We start from the raw sequence: 21,424 nt of genomic DNA on the forward strand, positions 1-21,424 counted from the left end.
GATTCACAGACCTGTACCCCTGGGGATAAAAATATATGTTTATAAAAAATAAAAAATTTAAAAAAATGTGATCATAATATTACTAGATTAAAACATGGGAGTACTCCTTCATGACTTTGATGTGAGGAAGGACTTTCTAACTAGGACTCAGAACTCTAGGAACTAAGAAAGAAAGTAGTAACAAAGTTGATTACATAAAAATGAAAAACTTCTGCATGGCAAGCAAAGTAGGAAGAGAAATGACAAAATGGGAAAGGTATTTACAATTCACATACAGACACTGAACTTATCATCTAACTTATACTTAGAAATTTTAAAATGAGACCAATGGCCCAGTAGAAAAAGAGTCAAAAGGGCATGAATAGAGATTTCACAGAAAAAGAAACATAAAAGACCCTAAAAAAAGAAAAATACTCATAACTCAAGAAATACCAATTAAAATTCTATTGACATATAATTTTTTATCACATTAAATTGATAAAAACAAAATGTTTTGACAAAATGCTTTGCTGCCTTGACTGAGGAAACAGGTACTCTCATATATTGCTGGTGTCTGACAAAGTGGTCCAGCTGCTGTAGAGGACGACTTGACAGGATCTACCAAAATTACAAATGCATTTTCCATTTAGACCTAGCAATCTGATTTCTGAGGCTTTCTGGTACAGATATGCCTATATGTATACAAAGTGACATATTTATAGGACTATTCATTATACTACTGTTTGTTAGAGCAGAAGATTGGAAACAACCAAGTGTTCATCTAGAGATGTCTGGTTAAATAAACTATGATAAAAAATGGAGGATATGTACCTATAGAAAAATAAGGAAACCATTAACTTTAGAATTTAAAAATCAAGCATAGAACAGTGTATATATTATAGTATGTTCCCTTCTGTGTGAAGTGTGGAAAGATATATACATATATTTACTTAATATATATAAATATGTAATATGTATAATATATATAAATAATATATATATAGAATATATATATAGTTGCTTAAAAACATTGCAAAGACACACAAAGAAACTTATAAAATTGCTCATCTATAAGGGGTTAGGAGGTGGAGGAAAAAAGGAAAGGACAAGAGTGGGTGTAAGACATCTGAATGTCTATTTTTTTTTCTGAACCATTTAAGAAAGGAAAAATAAAATATAAAAATAAAAACTTGTCATTAAGGTTGGTGGTTTTCTCTACTCATATTCGGCTACATAGATAAAGTGAGAGAATAGGAAGAGAGTTAGATTTATGTAGGATTCAGGCTTTGCTTAGCAAGTATGAAAAGGAAGTCCACATTAGGATTCATTATCAAGTTGGAGGATTAGCTGAATATAGAATTTAAGTTGGGTAAGAAGTGGAGAAGAGGTATGAGTGTGGTGAGTGACAATATAAAGGTGACCAGAGAGAAAGACAGTTGGAGATGTCAAAGTTACTATTAGTGATGAGGTCTTGGATAGTGATACAAAGAGTGAACTAGAGTGGAAGACAAGATCATTGGAGAGGAGGTGAGGGAATTGGGAGGGCAGGTTAATAGATGGAATCCTTATATAGATATTTGAAATCACTGAGAATTAAGATAGGAGTAGTGTTGGAGATGGTGGCCCTGAGCCAGGAGCTAAAATTCCTGAGGGGGGAAAATCTAGATGTTAGCATATCACTGCAGTAGGTAGAGATAATGCATGTCTGATGAAATGATGACATTAGATTTTAGGGGAGGGACAGTTGCTGGCACCAGCAAAGAGAAGAGAGGACAGAATGAGTTTGAGGACAGAGTAAGATTGTAGGAGAAAAACCAGCCACCCACATGAGATGTCCTCACAGGAAATGGTGTTGTAAGGGAGGGTTAATTGAATCAGACATGGGAAATCTTTGAACTTTTCCACAATTTTGACTTTTCCAAATAGACATTGTTAAGAATTGGTATAGGGTGTTCTCACTGGGTGGAGAGATATTTTTATAACCCAGCTTCAGAAGTCACACAGTCATTTCTGTTATACTTTATAAGTTGAGTAAGTCACAGCTGTTTTCCCAGGATCATGTTCAAGGGCCGTGGACATAGACCTTATACCAATGGTGTGGGGGTATGTCAAGGTTACACGGAAGAAGAGCATATGGGATGGGAGTTGTTATTCTGTCTATCCTTGGAATATACAATCTGCACTGGGTATTTACTAAAGAATTTGCTTGAAAAGTAAAAATGGTTATGACATAATAGTCATACTGATGAAGAAAAATCTTCAAGTCCTTTTTCTCAAGTTGGAGGTTTTCATAAGACATTCTGGAAAGATTATAAAATTTCCAACTATTTCACTTAGTTGGAAACCTCTACTTATTTTTTTAACTTTCTAGATGACTGATTAAGTTTTCCATTCTATACAAGGGGATGTGTCTGCAGAAATAGAATTTTTAAGAGCTTCATTTTCACTAAATTCCTTTTTGACCCAGGTCACAAGCTTCCAACCTTTCCCTGTATACTCACTATATACTATATATATATGCTGTTCCTTTTTTGCCTGCTTTCTTTTAGCACCTCTTCTTCCTTTTGAAAAATAGCTCTTATCATTTCAAAAACAGTACTGTGCTCTGTCATTTTAGGGGTTGGTGATGTTCAAAGATGTAGCTATAGATGTCTCTCAGGAGGAATGGGAATGCCTGAACCCCACACAGAGGAATTTGTACAAAGATGTGATGTTGGAGAACTATAGCAACTTGGTTTCACTGGGTAAGTTTATCTGCCTCTTATAATTTAGAATCTGTTTCTTTGAATTTCTGCTTCCTTTACTATGAATTTTAGGGCCACCTTTCAAATGACTAGATGAATTTTTTCTTTGTATAGGAATGAGCACCCTTAGATGGGGGTGTATCTTCATTTTTCCCATCCTCACCCCTTCCTCTGGTCCTTATAATTGATGTTCTTCCTTGATGATTAAAGAACAGAATTGGAATTCTGTGCCATTAAAACTTATGCTTGATTATTTGATTATTTAATATTAATAAATTCATTGTTAACTAATGGTCAAAGAAACCACTTCATCTTTTTTTTTTTTCATTTACACTGTGCTAAACCTGTGGGTGCACTAGAGTAGGTTAAAACTATATATATGGGGTCTGGGTGTGAAGCTCTTTAACTTTCATTGATGAAACTGATGGACTGATGGACTGGGTCAAGAAATACCACTTACTATTTAGTGTTTAAATGAACAACATTCCATTTCCTACAAAAAATGTGCTTTCTTTTAAACAATTTGGCTTTGGTAGTTAGTTATATGCTAAGAACTTTTCATTTAACGTTGAAAAGTATCTGAAATAGGCATACTCAGGAGGTTGTTTTTTCCAAATAGTAAAGTGGAGACAGAAAGCTTACCTAATTTAAATAGCATTTTATCACCTATTTATTTGTTTTGTTTTTTATCTTGAGTTTACCTGAATATGAGTATTTAATTTTTTCTTTCTTTTTTTTGTCTGTAGACTATCAAATAAACATTTTGTGCTTTTATTTATTTGTTAATTAACCAATTATGAATCATAGTATTTGGGTACTTTGATTTCTTCTTCATCTCCATTTTTTTTCTATAATCAGGACTTTCTATATCTAAGCCAGCTGTGATCTCTTCATTAGAGCAAGGGAAGGAACCCTGGATGGTTGTGAGGGAAATGACAGGAAGACGGTGCCCAGGTGAGTAAGCAATGATCTAGAGGCAGGAAGCTATTTCAGTTGGTCAGAATATTGGGCTGATAAGGTTATTTTAGACAAATTAGGGAAAACCTGATTTTTTTTCTTTTCTTTTTTTTTAGATTTTATTTATTTATTTATTTGATAGAGAGAGATCACAAATAGGCAGAGAGCAGGCAGAAAGGAGGAAGCAGGCTCCCTGCTGAGCAGAGAGCCCGATGTGGGGCTCGATCCCAGGACCCTGGGATCATGACCTGAGCCAAAGGCAGAGGCTTAACCCACTGAACCACCTAGGTGCCCCGGAAAACCTGATTTCAAAACTTATTACAACATTGTGTATTCAAACAGTGTGGTAGTGGCATAAAGATAGACGTACAGATCAGTGCAATATAATAGGGGCACCTAAGTGACTTAGTCACTTAAGTGTCTAACTCTCTTGATATTCAGCTGTTGATATTCTAACTCTCTTGATATTCAAGATCTCTGCGTTGTGAGATTGATCCCCACATTGGGCTCTGTACTCAGCATGGCATCTTGAGATTTTCTCTCTCTCCCCTTCTGCCCTTCTCCACACATGTGCACGCTCTCTCTAAATAAATCAATAAATAATTTAAAAAATGGAATGGAATAAAATGTTGGAAATAAACTCCCAGATATATGACCAAATGATTTTATAGAAAGGTGCCAAGATCATCCAATGGGGAAAAGGACTGTATCTTTAACTGGATATCCATAGGCAAAAGAACAAAGTTGGATCCTTACCTTATACCATATACAAAAATTAACTCAAAATAGATCAAAGAACTAAATGTAAGACCCCAAACTAGAAGAAAACATATGGAAAAAATTCCATGACATTGGATTTGGCAGGGATTTCTGGGCTATAACACCAAGCAAGGTATAGGTAACCAAAGCAAAAATAGATAAATGGGATTATACCAAACTTAAAAATGTCTGTTTATCAAAGGACACAATCAACAGTGTTTATTAACTTTTTAAAAAATTACTATGAGTTGCTTTATGAGGTGACAGAAATACCTTTTTTTAACTGTTATAGTAGTGGATCAAGAACATATGTTCTAATGGTATATTAGGAAAAATTAAGATCAATTAGAAATTGGGGAATTTAAAGAAAATTACATGGACGAAGTAGAGATAGCAGAGTGTTGGGTGCCTGGGTGGCTCAGGTTACACATCTGCCTTTGGCTCAGGTCATGATCCCAGGGTCTTAGGGTCAAGTCCCACATTGGGCTCCCTGCACCCTGTGGAGTCTGCTTATCTCTTTCCCTCTGCCCCTTGCTCATACTCTCTCTCTCTCAAATAAATTAAATCTTTTAAAAAAAGATAGCAGAAGGTTGATTGGGATGGAAAGAGGTCCTCTAGGAAAGTACAGGGTCCTGGAGGCCAAGAGTAGGGCCATACTACAGATTAGAGGTCTTTGATGATATCTCTGAATCAGTATTAGTGCTTGTCTGTGTCTACAAAAACGCTTGCTGATACTTTCATAGGAATTATGTAAACCTATAGATGAAGTTAGAGAATTAATATCTTTACTCTGTTTTCTTCCAATCCATGAACACAGCATGTTTCTTCAAGTACTTTTAAAAATTTCTTTTATTAGCATTTTATAATTTTTATCATATAGATCTTGTACATATTGTATTAATTTTTTTACCTCAGTATTCCGTTTTTCAGGAGCATTTATAAATGGTATTGCCTTTTCATTTTGGTTGTTGCTTATTGTCAATGTACAGAAGTTAAATTGATTTTATGTGTTGATCTTATATTCTGTGACCTTATTCAACTCAGTTATTTCCTTGTAGGTTCATTATTATAGTCAGTCATATCATTTGCAAATAGATAGTTTTATTTCCTTTTTTCCCCAACTGTGAGCTTTATTTTCTTGCCTTATTGGAATAACTAGAACGGCAAGGGCCCGTATTAAATAAGGGTGGTAATAATGGGCATCCTTTTTAGCAATTTTAGGGGGAAAACATTCAGGATTTGGTATTTTATCATAAAATATATTAGCTCTAGGTTTTTTGTACATGCCCTTCATGCTCTTTAGGAATTTGAGGAAGTTCCCTTCTCTTCCTAATGCCCTGAGAGTTTTTTAATTCAATTAATTAACATAAAATGTATTATTTGTTTCAGGGGTACAGGTTTGTGATTCATTAATCTTCACAATGCCCAGTGCTCACTGAAATACATACCTTCCCCAGTGTCCATCACCCAGTTACCCCATCCTTCCACCTTCCTCCCCTCCAGCAACTTTCAGTTTGTTTCCTATGAGTAGGAGTCTCTTATGGTTTATCTCCCTTACATTGAGAGTTGTTTTAATCATAAGTGGTTATTAATAGGATCATGGGATTTTTTCTTCCTTAGTTGTTGATATGATGGATTACATTGATTTTTAAGTATGGAATCAGTCTTTCACACCTGGAATAAATCCCACTTAGTCATTGTATATCATTCTTTTTATACATCATTGAATTTGATAAAATTTAATTGTGGATTTTTTTCATCTAAGTTCATGGGGGGTGTTGGTCTGCAGTTATTTTGTGTGTGCTGCCTTTGGTTTTGGTATCAGAGTAATCATGGTCTCAAAGTACTTTGGAAAGTGTTCTTTTCTGTTTTCTGGAAGAAACTGGTTACAAGATTCTGAGAATGTTTGGTAAAATTCTTCAGTGAAGACATGTGGACTTGGAGATTTCTTTTTTGGGATCTTCTAAATTATAAATTTGATTTATTAGTATTTTTTAAAGATTTTATTTGAGAGAGGACAGAGAGAACATGAGCAGGGGAAGGGGCAGAAGGAGAGGGACAGTCAGATTCCCCACTGAGTGTGGAGTCAGATGCAGGGCTCAATCCCAGGACCCTGAGATCATGACCTGAGCCAAGTCAGATGCTTAACTGAGCCACCCAGGCACCCCAAATTTGATTTCTGTAATAGTTACCAAACTACTCAGATGACCTATTCATGGTGGCTAAGTTTTGGTAGTTTCAGATTTTCAGGGAATTGGATCCATGTCTTCCAAGTTTTCAAGGTTGTGAATGTAAGGTTATATTTTTTTTTTTTTTTTAAGATTTTGACAGACAGAGATCACATGTAGGCAGAGAGGCAGGCAGAGAGAGGAAGGGAAGCAGGCTCCCCGCTGAGCAAAGAGCCTGATTCAGGGCTCGATCCCAGGACCCTGGGATCATGACCCAAGCCAAACGCAGAGGCTTTAACCCACTGAGCCACCCAGGTGCCCCAGTTATAGGTTATTAACCTTATAATTGTGTGTATATATGTATATAATCCATATATATGTGTCCTCATAGTCCTTAATTTTTTTGTTGTTGTTGAGACTTCCTCTTTCACCCATGGAGTATTTAGAAGTGTGTTATTCGGAGATGTCTGGAGTTTTTCCTGTTGCCTTTCTTTTATTGATTTATACTTTAATTCCATTATGGTCTCATGTGAAAGAGGGAACAGGCCACAGTCTTCCCTTATGTTTGACCCCAACAGCAATTTCAGAGGTTCCCAAGACCACCCTGAGATAATTCACTTAAGTCAGAACTCACTGAAAGCTGTCATCCTCACAGTTAACAGTTTTTTACAGCAAAGGGATACAGATTAAAATCAGCCAAGGGAAGAAACACATGGGTAGAATGTTAGGGTCCGTGATCAAAGGAACGAGACTGACACAAAGCAAAAATCAAACAAAGCTTTATTTCACTCCAAGCATCAAAAATCAAACTGACTGGTAGGGGCCATCTCTTAGGAAGAGACGATGACGATGACACCGACAAGGTCACTCCCAAGAAGGCCGCTCGGATGAGGCCGCTCTGGACGAGGCCGCTCCGCAGACGAGGCCACTCCGGAGGAGGCCTCTCCCAGGACGAGGCCCTCCCAGGTCGGAGCCGCTCTCAAGAAGAGGCCACTCTGGACGAGGCCGCTCCCAGGACGAGGCCACTGCTGACCAGGTCACTCCCCGGAAAAGGCCGCTCCCTATAATGATGCCACTCCAGCGAGGCCGCTTGCGTTGGCGCCACGGCCTGGGGGGGGGCGGGGCCGCTTGTGGCTGGGACGGGGCTCAGTGCTGGCGAGGCTGCTCACTGTGGCGAGGCTGCTGGCAGTGAGGCTGTTGGCGGTGAGGCCGTTCACCGTGGCGCCGCTGCCTACAACTACGATAACCAGGATGACCACGACGCTCCGACTCTCCCAAAGACTACCCTGAGGGCTATTCCAACGGCTATTCTAACAGCTGTCCTAACGGCTATTCTAATGATTATCCTAACAGCTATTCTAACTGCTATTCTAACAGCTATTCTAATGGCTATCCTAACAGCTATTATAACGCTATTCTAACTCCTCTTCCTACTCCAACGGCTGTTCTGACTCCCCCTGCTACTCTAAGGGCTATTCTGACTCCTCCTACTATTCTCCACAGTAAACATATGTGCGCCCCACTGATTGGATGTCTCCATCCGGCCTGGCCTGCCCCTATATCTGGGGTTTGCAACTAAGTTCCTCTGGCTAACCAGGCCCTTACAGGTAGAGCCCAGGATATTTCCAGACATGGAGCTTCCAGTTGCGCTAACCCAGTGTAGTCATGGACTATACTAACTTTTCCCATCAACTGTGTGTAACTATACCATGTAGCATTGCCAGATAGGGAAACTAACCTGAATACTGGTGTCCAGAACTTTATTGGGCTCTGGGTTGGCTGCCCAAGTGGTTGACCTTTCTATTTGCAGCCTCTCAAGTGATAGAGCTGATACCTTTAGATACCTTTAGATTCCTGCCTCTCTGCTCGCTGCTCAGTGAGAATTGGTACCACACAGCTCAAAGCCTACATCATAAATCCCATTGTTAGACTGTCTGGTAGCTATGGTCCTAAACAAAGATGTAGAGATTTTCTCCCTGGAGATGAAGACAAAAGACAGATCTCTCTTTGGTGAAGTTTAAATTCTTTACTATACATCATAGAATATACTCTGGGTGATTTTGATTCTTTTAAATTTAAGATTTGCTTTACAACTTAGAATAAGGTCTGTCTTGGGGCGCCTGCTGGCTCAGTCATTAAGTGTCTGCCTTTGCCTCAGGTCATCATCCCAGGGTCCTGGGGTTGGCCCCGCATCAGGCTCCCTGCTCAGTGGGAAGCCTGCTTCTCCTCTCCCACTCCTCTTGCTTGTGTTCCCTCTCTCACTCTGTCTCTCTCTATCAAATAAACTTAAAAAAACTTCAAAATGAGACATTTAAAAAAAAAGAATAAGGTCTGTCTTGGGGAATGTTCATTGTGTGCTTGAAAACATTGTGTATTCTGCTGTTGTTCGGTGACATGTTCCATTCAGTTCCTCTATATCCTTGCTGATTTTCTGTCTGGTAGTTGATGAATTGCTGGGAGCAGAGCATTTGAATCACCAGGTATAATAGTGCTTTGTCTCTTTCTCCTTTCAGCTCTATCAGTTTTTGCTTCATGTATTTTGAAACTCTGTCAGTGGTACTTACTAGTTTTCTTTATTCTGAATCTATTTTATCTGATATTAATATAGCTATTTCTACTTTCTTTTTTAGATTTCTACTTTCTTTTGATTAATGTGTACATGATACACATTTTTCCACTCCTGCTTCCAACCTACCTATGTCATGTTTGAAGTGAGTTTCTTATAGTCACAATGTTGGTAGTCACATTGTCCATTGTGCCAGTGTCTGTCTTTTAATTGTGATTTAGTATTTTAAAGGTATTTTGAAGTATTTTAAAGTTATATAATAAAATAATAAAATACCTGAAGAATTTTAAAATTTACCTTTAAAACAATTATTGAAAAGATTATTGATACATGAAGGCTTATATCTGCCTTTTTCTTTGTTATGTTTTCTTTTAATGATTTTATTTATTTGAGTATTAGAGAGAGTGCAAGTGAAGGGGAGCGGTGTTTGGGTGGGGGGAGGGACAGAGGGAGAAACAGACTCCCTGCTAAGCAGGGAGCCTGATAACAGGACTCGATCCCAGGATCCCAAGATCATGACCTGAGCTGAAGGTAGACAGACGTTTAACTGACTGAGCCACCCAGGCTCCCCAGCCAGTTTGTTGTTTTCTTCCATTTCTTGTTCCTCTGTTTCTTGTTTTTTGCCTATGAGTTACTCAGAGCTTTCTAGAGTACCATTTTGACTTATGCTTTTTAATATGTTGCTTTTGTTTTTTTAAATTTTATTTTATTGTTTGTTCTGAGTATTAGCATATATGTACATACCTTTCACAGCCTGCTGGTTTTGATATTTTACCACTTAAAGTGAAGTATAGAAACCTTACATCCATTTAGATCCCTTTGTCTTCCCCACACTTTTGGTATGATTGTTTTAAGTATTTCTTCTATGTACATTGATCACCGCAAGAGATAGTGTTAAATTTTTTGCTTTACCATAAAGTAGGACTAAAGGAACTCATGGGGTAAAGGGTAACCTGGTATTTTTTTTTATTTTTTCTCATTCTATTATTCTTTCCTTTCTGAAGGTCTGAGCCTTCTTCTGTTATCATTTTCTTTGTTTTGGAAGAGGTTCCTTTAGCCACTCTTTAAGGGCATGTCTGCAACAAAATTATTAGTTTTCCTTTGTCTGAGAATGCCTGTATTTATTTATTCTTTATTCCTTAAGAATAGTTTCTATGGACCACATCTTCTTGGTCCATATACACTATGGAGTTTTATGCCTCCATCAGAAAGGATGAATACCCAACTTTTGTAGCAACATGGACAGGACTGGAAGAGATTATGCTGAGTGAAATAAGTCAAGCAGAGAGAGTCAATTATCATATGGTTTCACTTATTTGTGGAGCATAACAAATAGCATGGAGGACATGGAGAGATAGAGAGGAGAAGGGAGTTGGGGGAAATTGGAAGGGGAGGTGAATCATGAGAGACTATGGACTCTGAAAAACAATCTGAGGGTTTTGAAGGGGCGGGGGGTGGGAGGTCAGGGTACCAGGTGGTGGGTATTATAGAGGGCACGGATTGCATGGAGCAGTGGGTGTGGTGCAAAAATAATGAATACTGTTATGCTGAAAATAAAAAATAAATTTTTAAAAAAAGAATAGTTACAATGAGGGGCGGCTGGGTGGTGCAGTTGGTTGAACGTCTGACTCTTGGTTTTGTTAGGGTCAAGAAGACCTCAACCTAGGGAGGCGCAGAGGAACGACACCAAGGCAGCTCTTTCTGCAACAGCACGGGCTTTATTGTTCCAGCATGCTGGGGCTCTGCAACATACCCGAAGATCAGGCAGAAGCTGAGAGCCCTGATCCAGGGGAGCATATGGTTTTTATACATTTTTTAGACAAAGGCTTGGTACAAAGTCACAATCACAGTTACAGTTCCTGGTATGCTCTGCACAGTTTACATTTTTCAGTTAGCCATATCTTATCGTCCGGGTGTAGCTGGGCGGCTGTGAAACTAGGACAAAACAGTTCTCTTCTTTGTTAACCACAAGCATAATTCAAGGACATCTCTTTTTTTTTTTTTTTTCTGGTGCAGAAAGGTGGTTTATTAGAGCACGGGGACAGGACCCGTGGGCAGGCAGAGATGCGGCTGCCAATTCAAGGACATCTCTTAAGCAGGGAACGTGCTCAGGATGTAGGGCCTCGGGGGAATGGAGGGGAACACAAGGGGAAGGCCATGCTCCTACTTCTCAAGGTTCAACCCGCAAAGCAGCAGAGCAGTTACAGAAAAGCAAGTTAGCAGAAGCTCCACACAATTTAACTCTTTCAGCTCTGGATCTCTTCAGTTTCAGCTCAGATCATGATCTCAGGCGTGAGACTGAGCCCCGCATTGGTTCTACGCTCAGCTTGGGGTCTGCTTGAGTTTCTCTCCCTCTGCCTCTCCCCTTCACATACTCTCTTTTTAAAATAAATAAGTCTTTAAAAAGAGAAGAAAAAGGGCGCCTGGGTGGCTCAGTGGGTTAAGCCACTGCCTTCGGCTCAGGTCATGATCTCAGGATCCTGGGATCGAGTCCCGCATCGGGCTCTCTGCTCAGCAGGGAGCCTGCTTCCTCCTCTCTCTCTCTCTGCCTGCCTCTCTGCCTACTTGCGATCTCTCTCTGTCAAATAAATAAATAAAATCTTTGAAAAAAGAAGAAAAAAAAAAAGAAGAAAAAGAACAGTCTCAATGGGTATAGCATTTGAGGTTAACAGTTACTTTCTTTTACTACTTGAAAATTATTGTGCTGTTTCCTTTTGGTCTCCATAGTTTCAAATGAAAAATCTAGTCTTTTGAAATGGTGTTTATCATCAATATATAATATGCATTTTATTTTAAAGACTTTATCTAGTTTTTAGAAATGGATGTCTTGGTTTTGAGTTCTTCAGATTTTTCTTAATAAGTATTTGCTGAGTTTCTTGACTCTGTGGTTTTTTTTTTCCAATTTATTTATTTTCAGAAAAACAGTATTCATTATTTTTTCACCGACTCTGTGGTTTTATATGAAATTTGGGAAGTTCAGCTGTTAAATCTTTGAATACTTTTTCCGTTCCACAGTCTTTTTCCTGTCCTGCTGGGGCATAGATGATATGAATATTGGCTCTTTTGTTATTGTCCCACAGGAAGTGAGGTCTGTATTTTTTTTTCTTTAAGTCTGTTTATCTTTGTTTTTTAGATGAATTAAATACTGTCTTTAAGTTCACTGTTTTCCTGCTTCTGATATGTCTCCTCTAGAGACCATTAGTTTGTCTTTTATAATACCTATTACATTTTTCATTGCACTTCTTTTTTATAAGTACTGTGTTTTTTGAGCAACATTCTGTTTTTTCATTTGTTTAAAGAGCGCTTGTAATTGATTGTCAATGCGTTTTTATGAAGACCATTTAAAATCCTTGTCAGGGGGTGCCTGAGTGGCTCAGTCAGTTAAGCGTCTGCCTTCAGCTCAGCTTAAGATCTCAGAGTCCTGGGATCAAGCTCCATGTCACTGGACTCCCTGCTGGGAGTCCCTCTCCTCCCTCTGCCTCTCTCTCGTGCTCACTCTCCATCTCTCAAATAAATACATAAAATCTAAAATAAATAAATAAATAAAGTAAAATAGAATAAAATCCTTGTCAGGTAGTTCCAACATCTAATTAATCTTGGTATTGGTTTCATGTGATTATCTTTTCTCCTTCAGATTTTGGTTTCTCTGGCTTTTGCTATGGCAAGTGGTTTATTGTATCCTGGACATTTTTGTTTTTATGTTAAGAGAGTCTTGATTCTATTTAAGTCAGTTTAAATCCATTTTAGCAGGGAGTCATGCTGTTAGGTTTAGTGTATAGATCTAGCCTACTTTTGTAAGCTTTAGTCTAATGGCAGCTTACTTTTCAGAGCCCTTTCAATGTTATTCTGATATGCTTTATATCTCTGGTACTGCTGGGAATCCTGTTCAGTCCCTGTTGGTGGTGTCTGCAAGAACAGAAAGATTTTGTGGATCCCCAGTGTAGGTAGGCCACCTTCTGTGGAATGGGGGAGGCAGAAGCCATTGAGGTACATTTAACTTCACTGAGATACAGAAGGCACTGAGCATGGATTTCCTTATGCCATTGGGCAGAGGACAGGGAATTGCAAAACTCTGCTAATAGTCCCTTTCTAGGTGAATTGATCTGTCGGTTTGTATATCAAGACACTTCCTCTTGCTGTGGCTAATGATACATCAATCATAGAATTCTTCCTGCTACTGCAACTGGCCAGTGAAACTGTTGCTAGGGTGCGGGTTGTGGAGCAGGTGCTAGAACCTCCCATTAAGTCTTTTGGGCTTCCCTGCTTCTAGTCTTTTGGCTGGAGAGAGTAGATTTCTCTTGGTGTGTGTGTTTGCATCTGTTAATAGTTCCGGGTTGTAGGCCTGCTGTCCAATGCCCATTATGGGGACATATAAGAAATAAAAAGAAAACTCAGGGACAAATTTCCTGGGAAGATGGTGAAGTAAGAGGATCTTGAGCTAATCTTATCCCAAAGATACACCTAGATAACACCCACATCAGTTTGAATATGACCCGAAGACTGCCAGAACAGACTGTCCACAGCTAAGTATAGAGAAAACTGAAAAATGTAGGAATGGCAGAGATGTGGGCAGGCAGCAAACTGACCTGCAATGTCTGTGGGAGGGAAGGACCCCTGAGGCACTGACAAGGAAGAGGAGCAGAACCCACCTCAGACATCCCAGGCATCCCAGGCATGGGGTGCCCACACTGAGAAAATGAGTCCCCGTAACGTTTGGTTTTGAAAGCCAGAGGGGTCTAACTTCACAAGCTTTTAAATTAGTTGGACGTAACACCTGGAACTTTAAAAATCAGCTGGTTCAGCTCTGAGAAAGCCAGGAGGGTGATAGGAAACTGAGTCCCTGCTCCAAAAGAGACAGCATAACAAGCAGCCCTGCTGATAGGTAGCATAAAAGTGGCAATTTGACAAATGCCTGAGGTACGTAGGAAGATTAATTTGCTAACCTGAGAATACATGCTGGTGGCCAGGGATCTATGGGAGACTTCTCTAAGAACAAAAGAGCTGGCAGGCACCATTTCCTTCCCCTGCCCCCCAACATAGATACATGGATACCATGGGAAGCAGCAGAGCATGCACACTCTCCACCTAGCTTGCTAACAGCATGCTCTGCCCTCATGCTCTCCTGTGGACCCTCTCTCAGCAGTTCTCCAGAGTGGCTGGCTATAGGTCCTCTCCCACTGCCCGCCAGTAAAAACCTTGCTAACACCACACTTCCCCCATGTTCTCCTTTGGATCTTGCTCCTCCAACATGGCCTGGTAGGTGTTCTCCAAAGTGGTGCCCCAAGTGTGACAGTGTGCAAGCATCTCCAACAAGGGCTAGCACCACTCCCTACTGACTCCTGCTCTGGGCACAAGGGAAGATAACCATATCAGTTCGACTATGGCTTCAGCAGTGAGCTGGGAGCAGACATCAGATCTGACTGCAGGCCCTGCTCACCAATGACAGCTTCTCAGGAAACAACACAGGGAGAGCACCCTGAATTTCAGTGCTACTGTGTCTCTGGCAAACACCTACTCTGACCCAGTTTAAGTCCAAAGCAGCCCCAGACTGGCCCACTACCAACACGGGAACTAAACTCAGTTCACAGCAGGCAAAGAGAACCTCTGCAGATGACTAGACTGAAGGCAAATCCAGCTCAGCCACAATAGTAGAGCACATGCAACACACATAGGAGGCACCCCTGAAGTGCCAGGTTGTAGTGAATGGGGGACGCTGCATGGCAGGACACTACAGGACCTCTTCTTCATACGGCCACCACTTTCATGAACTGGAGACATAGCTAACTTTCCTAACACATAGGAACAGACACAGAGAGTTAGACAAAATAAGGAGGCAGAGGAATATGTCCCAGGTAAAGGACAGACTCAAAATAAGAGACCTGAGTGAAATGGAAATAGGTAATATGACTGATAGAGAATTTGAAATAATGGTCATAAAGATACTAACTGGAATTGTGAAAAGAATAATGATACTCCGTGAAACCCTCAACAAAGAGATAGAAAACAAAAATGAACCAATCCAAGATGAAGAACTCAAGTGAAACTAAAAATACACTACATGGAATAAGTAGTAGACTAGAGGAAGCAGAATGGATCAGCAACATGGAGGACAGAATAATGGACGGCAATTAAGCCAAACAGGAGAAAGAAAAAAGAATAATAAAAAATGAAAATAGATTAAGGGAACTCAGTGACAACATCAAGCATAATAATATTCACATTATAGGGATCCCAGAAAAGAGAAAAAAGGATAGAAAATTTACCTGAAGAAAAAAGTTGGTTTCAAGATATACTACAAAGTTGTAGTAACTAGAACAGTATGAAATTAGACACATAGTTCAATGGAAGTGAGTAGAAAACCCAGAAATCAACCCAAAATTATATGGTCAATTAATCTTTGACAAAGGTAGCAAGAATATCCAATGGGGAAAAGACAGTCTTTCCAACAAATGATGTTGGGGAAACTGCAGAGCTACATGTAAAAGAATGAAACTGGACCACTTTCTTAAACCGTACACAAAAATAAAGTCAAAATGGATTAAAGACTTTTAAGTGAGACATGTAGACATTTTCTAGTCATGAAAATGCTAGAAGAAAGCACAGGAGTAATTTCTCTGAACTTGGCCATACCAACATTTTTCTTTATATGTCTCCTGAGAAAAGGGAAATAAAAGCAAAAATAAACTGTTGGAACTACATCAAAGTAAAAAGCTTCTACACAGCAAAGGCAACTTTCAATTAACGAAACTAAGACAATCTACCAAATGGGGAAGATATTTGCAAATGACATTCCTGATAAAGGGCTAGTATCAAAATTGTAAAGAACTGATAGAACTCAACACCCCAAATACAAATACATTAAAAGTCACTGAATTGTACACTTCCAAATCGTGAAACTGGTAGATTTTGTGTCATATGAGTTACCACATACACAAAATCAGTAAAAATGGACAAAAGACCTGAGTTCCCAATCTTCTTTATTAAAGAAGATATGTAGGGATACCTGGGTGGCTCAGTGGGTTAAGTCTCTGCCTTCAGCTCAGGGCATGATCTCAGGATCCTTGGATTGAACCCTGCATCAGGCTCTCTGCTCATCAGGGAGCCTGCTTCTCCCTCTCTCTCTCTGCCTACTTGTGATCTCTCTCTCTGTCAAATAAATAAATAAAATCTTAAAAAAAATAAAGAAGATATGCAGTTGGCCAATAAACATATAAAAAAATGTTCAGCCTCACTTGTCATCAAGGAAATTGCAAATCAAACCATAGTGCAGTATCATGACATATCTGCCAGGATGCCTGAATGAATGTAAGATTGACAATAACAAGTGTTGGTGAGGATGTGAAGAACTGGAACTCTTTTATAGTTTGATGAGAAAATGAGGAAACTATTGGATAGTGTCAACGAACTCTGAACAAATGTATATCCCATGATGCAACAATTTCATTTACGAGAATGTTCATAGCAGTACTAATAATAGTAGCTAACAATTGAAAACAGCCCAAAAGTCCATCAGTAGGAAAACAGAAAACTAATAGAAAAATAAATTATTTTAGAACAGAATGCTTTATACAGCTGTCAATCTTAAGCTTTTTCTTCTGAAACAGCCTCATAAAAGCTCTAAGAACGACTTTGGCAAAAAAAAAAAAAAAAAGAAAGAAAGAAAGAAAGAAAGAAAAAGTAAAAAGAAAAAAGAATGGCTTTGGCATGTCCTAATTGTTGAAAGGAGGTTAGTATTGTAGCACACCAATAAAAGAGAAATGGACTCAAAATGAGGCCTTATAAGTACCAGAGGGCCTTATGTTCTCATGACAAAGAATTGGATTTTTAAATTTCAGTTCCATAGGAAGATATTTGGGTTTGGTTATAATTTTGGCTGCATGTGACAGAGACAAAAAAAATAATAATGGCTAAACTATATAGAAGATTAATTTTCTCTTGCATTAAAGTCCAGGCTAAAGTGTAAGCTCTGCTCTACAAAACCATGACACCACATCCACATTGTAGTCTGAGGAAATGGGAGAATAAAGAACATAGGTCATGGGCCACCTGGCTTACAACCTTTCAGAAGCTACTGTATAATACAGTATTATTATAATACAGTATTATATATAATACAGTATTCTGTCTTTTTAAGACAGAATTTAGTTACATCGCATATTCTGTAAAAGAGTCTGGGAAATGCAGTGTTTATATTGAGCAGCCTCGTTCTCAACTAAAAAACTGGGTTCAGTCAATATACAATATACATTTGTGGGCAATTAGCAGTCTCCATATCATAATTCTTTGGCCTGGTGGAAATTGTTAAAACACACTCTTGTACATGATTATTAAATTGATCTCATTCTACACTGACTGTGGTAGATACTGATTGATTTGATCCAGAATATTTCTTAAACATCCATAATTGCAACAAACTCTGAGATAGATCACATTTTCAGAACCATTGGGGCGCCTGTCTGGCTTAGTCGGTTGAATGTTGGGCTCTTGGTCTCAGGGTTGTGGGTTCAAGCCCCATCTTGGGTGTAGAGATTGTTTAAAAATCTTCAAAAAAAATTCACACCCACTGACTTGACTTGTTATTTAACTCTCACTTTCTCCTATGAGCTCTCCTTTCTCTGTGTTCTGTGTTCTCCTTACCCTTTTTTTTTTCATTCAGTTGCACAATGGTATTGAAGAGCTCTCCAAGCCTTTCATTTCTTATGTGAATTATTTTTCAGTTATCTCTCTTTTCTACCATAGATATGATATTTATTTTCTAACACAAAGCCAGCAATTAAAATGTGTTTCTTATCTTTCAGAGTTGGTGTCCAGGTGTGAGACCAAGAAGTTATCTCCAAAAAGAGACATTTATGAGACAGAGCCATCCCAGTGGGCTGTCATGGAACAATTTAAAAGTCATATCCCTGAGAAGTCCATTTTCAGAGATATTTGGGAATGCAGTAGTCACTTTGAGACACAACAGGAACAGGAGGGCTATTTCAGGCAATTCATTACCAACCGTGAACCCATGCCTATATTTAACCAACATACTTTACTCACTCAGGAATTTTATAATAGAGAGAAAATTTTTGAATGTAAAGAATGTAGAAAAAACTTCAGTTACCATTTATTTTTTAGTCATCACAAAAGAACTCATTCTGAAGAAAAACTTTCTGAATGTAAGGAATGTGCAGAAACTATTAATACATCGTATCTTACTAAACAGAGAGTTCAAAATAGTAGCAAGTGCAATGAATGTAAGGAATGTTGGAGGGCTTTTCTTCATTGTTCACAACTTAAACAACACCTGAGAATCCATAATGGTGAAAAACACTATGAATGTAAAGATTGTGGAAAGGCCTTTAATTATGGCTCAGAACTTATTCTGCATCAGAGAATTCACACTGGTGAAAAACCCTATGAATGTAAGGAATGTGGGAAGGCCTTTAGGCAGCGATCACAGCTTACTCAACATCAGAGACTTCATACTGGTGAAAAACCTTATGAATGTAAACAATGTGGAAAGGCTTTTATTCGTGGCTTTCAACTTACTGAACATCTTCGACTCCATACTGGTGAGAAACCCTATGAATGTAAAGAATGTGGGAAGACTTTTAGGCATCGCTCACACCTTACCATACATCAGAGAATTCATACTGGTGAGAAACCCTACGAATGTAGAGAATGTGGAAAGGCCTTTAGCTATCACTCAAGCTTCTCTCACCATCAGAAAATTCATTCTGGCAAAAAACCTTATGAATGTAGTGAATGTGGGAAGGCCTTTTGTGATGGCTTACAACTTAGTCTACATCAGAGGATTCATACTGGTGAGAAACCCTATGAGTGCAAGGAATGTGGGAAGTCTTTTAGACAGTGCTCACACCTCAAAAGACATCAGAGAATTCATACTGGTGAGAAACCTCATGAATGTATGATATGTGGTAAGGCCTTTAGACTTCATTCACACCTTAGTCAACATCAGAGAATACATACTGGTGAGAAGCCCTATGAATGTAAGGAATGTGGGAAGGCCTTTAGCTATCATTCAAGCTTCTCACACCATCAGAGAATTCATTCTGGGAAGAAACCTTATGAGTGTGGAAAGGCCTTCAATCATGGCTTGCAATTTAATCTACATCAGGGACTTCATACTGTTGAGATGCCAGTAAGGTTTCCTCTCCTTTCTCCCCATCCTAGTCTAGCATCATGATATCATTTTTAGAAATATTGGTTTTCCTTTAATGTAAAAGTTGGTAAAATAACTGAATTTTCATTAGTATTGATTTGTTTCAGTAATCCTTGGAAAAAAACTTCAAGTGGAAAAATGAAAAAGTAATTAACAGGTAAAATTTTTTAATTGCTCTGGCTCAATTGCTGTTTCTGGGTTGTTATAACACCCAGTATTGGAGATAATTTTATAAAGTAGTGTTTTTACTGAAACTAGTGAGATGTGGCAGAAATAAAATAAAAACAATTTCTTCTCATTTCACAAATCCCTGAGATAGCCAGTATGGGTGTGTAGCTCTTTCCTGCTCAAGCATACCTGCAAGGATGAAGGGTTTATTGGATATGAATGGAAGTTTATACCACCTAGAATGTTATATTTCATGGCACTTTCTTTTTGCACAAATAATTGCAAACATTTTCTCAGGTGAATACATAATAGATCTAACTCACTGTTTTTAAAGCTTCAGAATATTTCTAGTATGGGATATATATCTGTATTTTAAGCCATTTCCTGCTCTAGACATTCAGTTGTTTCTATTTTTTATCTTAAATGACTAAAAAAGAAACATTCTTACATCATTCTTTCATTTCCGTTGGGTAGATTACCACCCGTGTACAGTGTAAGTATGTTTTGATGTTACATTGATTTTTTTAATTAAAAAATTTAGGGGGCGCCTGGGTGGCTCAGTGGGTTAAAGCCTCTGCCTTCAGCTCAGGTCATGATCCCGGGGTCCTGGGATCGAGCCCCACATCTGGCTCTCTGCTCAGCGGGGAGCCTGCTTCTCCCTCTTTCTGCCTGCCTCTCTGCCTACTTGTGATCTCTCTCTCTCTCTCTCTCTCTGTCAAATAAAAAAAATTTTAGGTAATAAAAGCACATGCTACAAAATTCAAAAGTAATCAAACAAGTAAAGTAAAAATTGAAGCTTCCTTAATATCTGGTTCTATAGCCACCTGGTTTACTTACCCAAGGTCAACCATAGCTGTCAATTCTTTTGTATTCTAGGGATTAACTTTTATACTCGATTTTAGCCAAAAGGCCGAGAAGCAATCTAGGGATTAACTTTTAAAATTCTTTGGATGAAAGTGGTTTAATCATAATCTTTTACTCATGAAATTCTCATTGTTGTTCCAAATTTAGCCCCCTTTCACTTACTTTCAATATTATTCAGGGATTTACAAACATTGTGCCAACTACAAACTTACTTCCTTTCTGCTCCAAATCCTTCATATTCAGCTCTGCAATAGTTGAACTCTCTTCTTTAATGATATTATTTATTTGAGTTCTCTATTTTTTGGTTAAGTCAGACAAGCAAAAGGTTTTTCAACTTTGTCTTTTAAAAAGAACTACTCTTAAGTTTTATTGATCCTTTCTATTGTCTTTTTAAAAATTTATTTATTTTTTAAATTTCTTTTCAGTGTTCCAGAATTCATTGTTTATGCACTACGCCCAGTGCTCCATGCAATACGTCCCCTCCATAATACCCACCACCAGGCTCACCCATCCCCCCACCCCCCTCCTCTCCAGAACCCTCAGATTGTTTTTTAAGAGTCCACAGTCTCTCATGGTTTGTCTCTCCTTCCAGTTACCCCCAACTCCCTTCTCCTCTCTAACTCCCCATGTCCTCCGTGCTATTTGTTATGCTCCACAAATAAGCGAAATCATATGATAATTCTCTCTGCTTGACTTCTTTCACTCAGCATAATCTCTTCAGTCCTGTCCATGTCGATACAAAAGTTGGGTATTCATCCTTTCTGATGGAGGTATAATATTCCATGGTATATATGGACCACATCTTCCTATTATCTTTTTTTTTTTTTTTTTAAGATTTTGTTTATTTATTTGACAGACGTCACAAGTAGGCCGAGAGGCAGGCAGAGAGGAAGGGAAGCAGGCTCTCTGCTGAGCAGAAAGCCCAATTTGGGGCTCAATCCCAGGACCCTGGGATCATGACCTGAGCCAAAGGCAGAGACTTTAACCCACTGAGCCACCCAGGTGCCCCCTTTTTGTCTTTTAAGTCTCCTTCATTTATGTCTGCTCCTAGGTT

General features: G+C 38.7%; 1 protein-coding gene across 2 annotated transcripts in view; it reads left to right on the forward strand.

Moving 5' to 3' along the window:
• Positions 1-20,039, forward strand: part of ZNF461 (zinc finger protein 461) — a 41,032-nt gene extending 20,993 nt beyond the window's left edge. For both annotated transcript variants that reach the window (XM_044256507.1, XM_044256506.1), the window contains exons 4-6: positions 2,597-2,723; positions 3,582-3,677; positions 17,972-20,039. In XM_044256507.1, coding sequence (XP_044112442.1) covers positions 2,597-2,723; positions 3,582-3,677; positions 17,972-19,362 — 1,614 coding nt within the window. In that variant the 3' untranslated portion in view covers positions 19,363-20,039. The remainder of the gene's footprint in view (positions 1-2,596; positions 2,724-3,581; positions 3,678-17,971) is intronic.
• Positions 20,040-21,424: the final 1,385 nt, after the last annotated feature.

Source organism: Neovison vison, chromosome 7 (assembly GCF_020171115.1).
Source record: "Neovison vison isolate M4711 chromosome 7, ASM_NN_V1, whole genome shotgun sequence".
Classification (NCBI taxonomy): Eukaryota; Metazoa; Chordata; class Mammalia; order Carnivora; family Mustelidae; genus Neogale; species Neogale vison.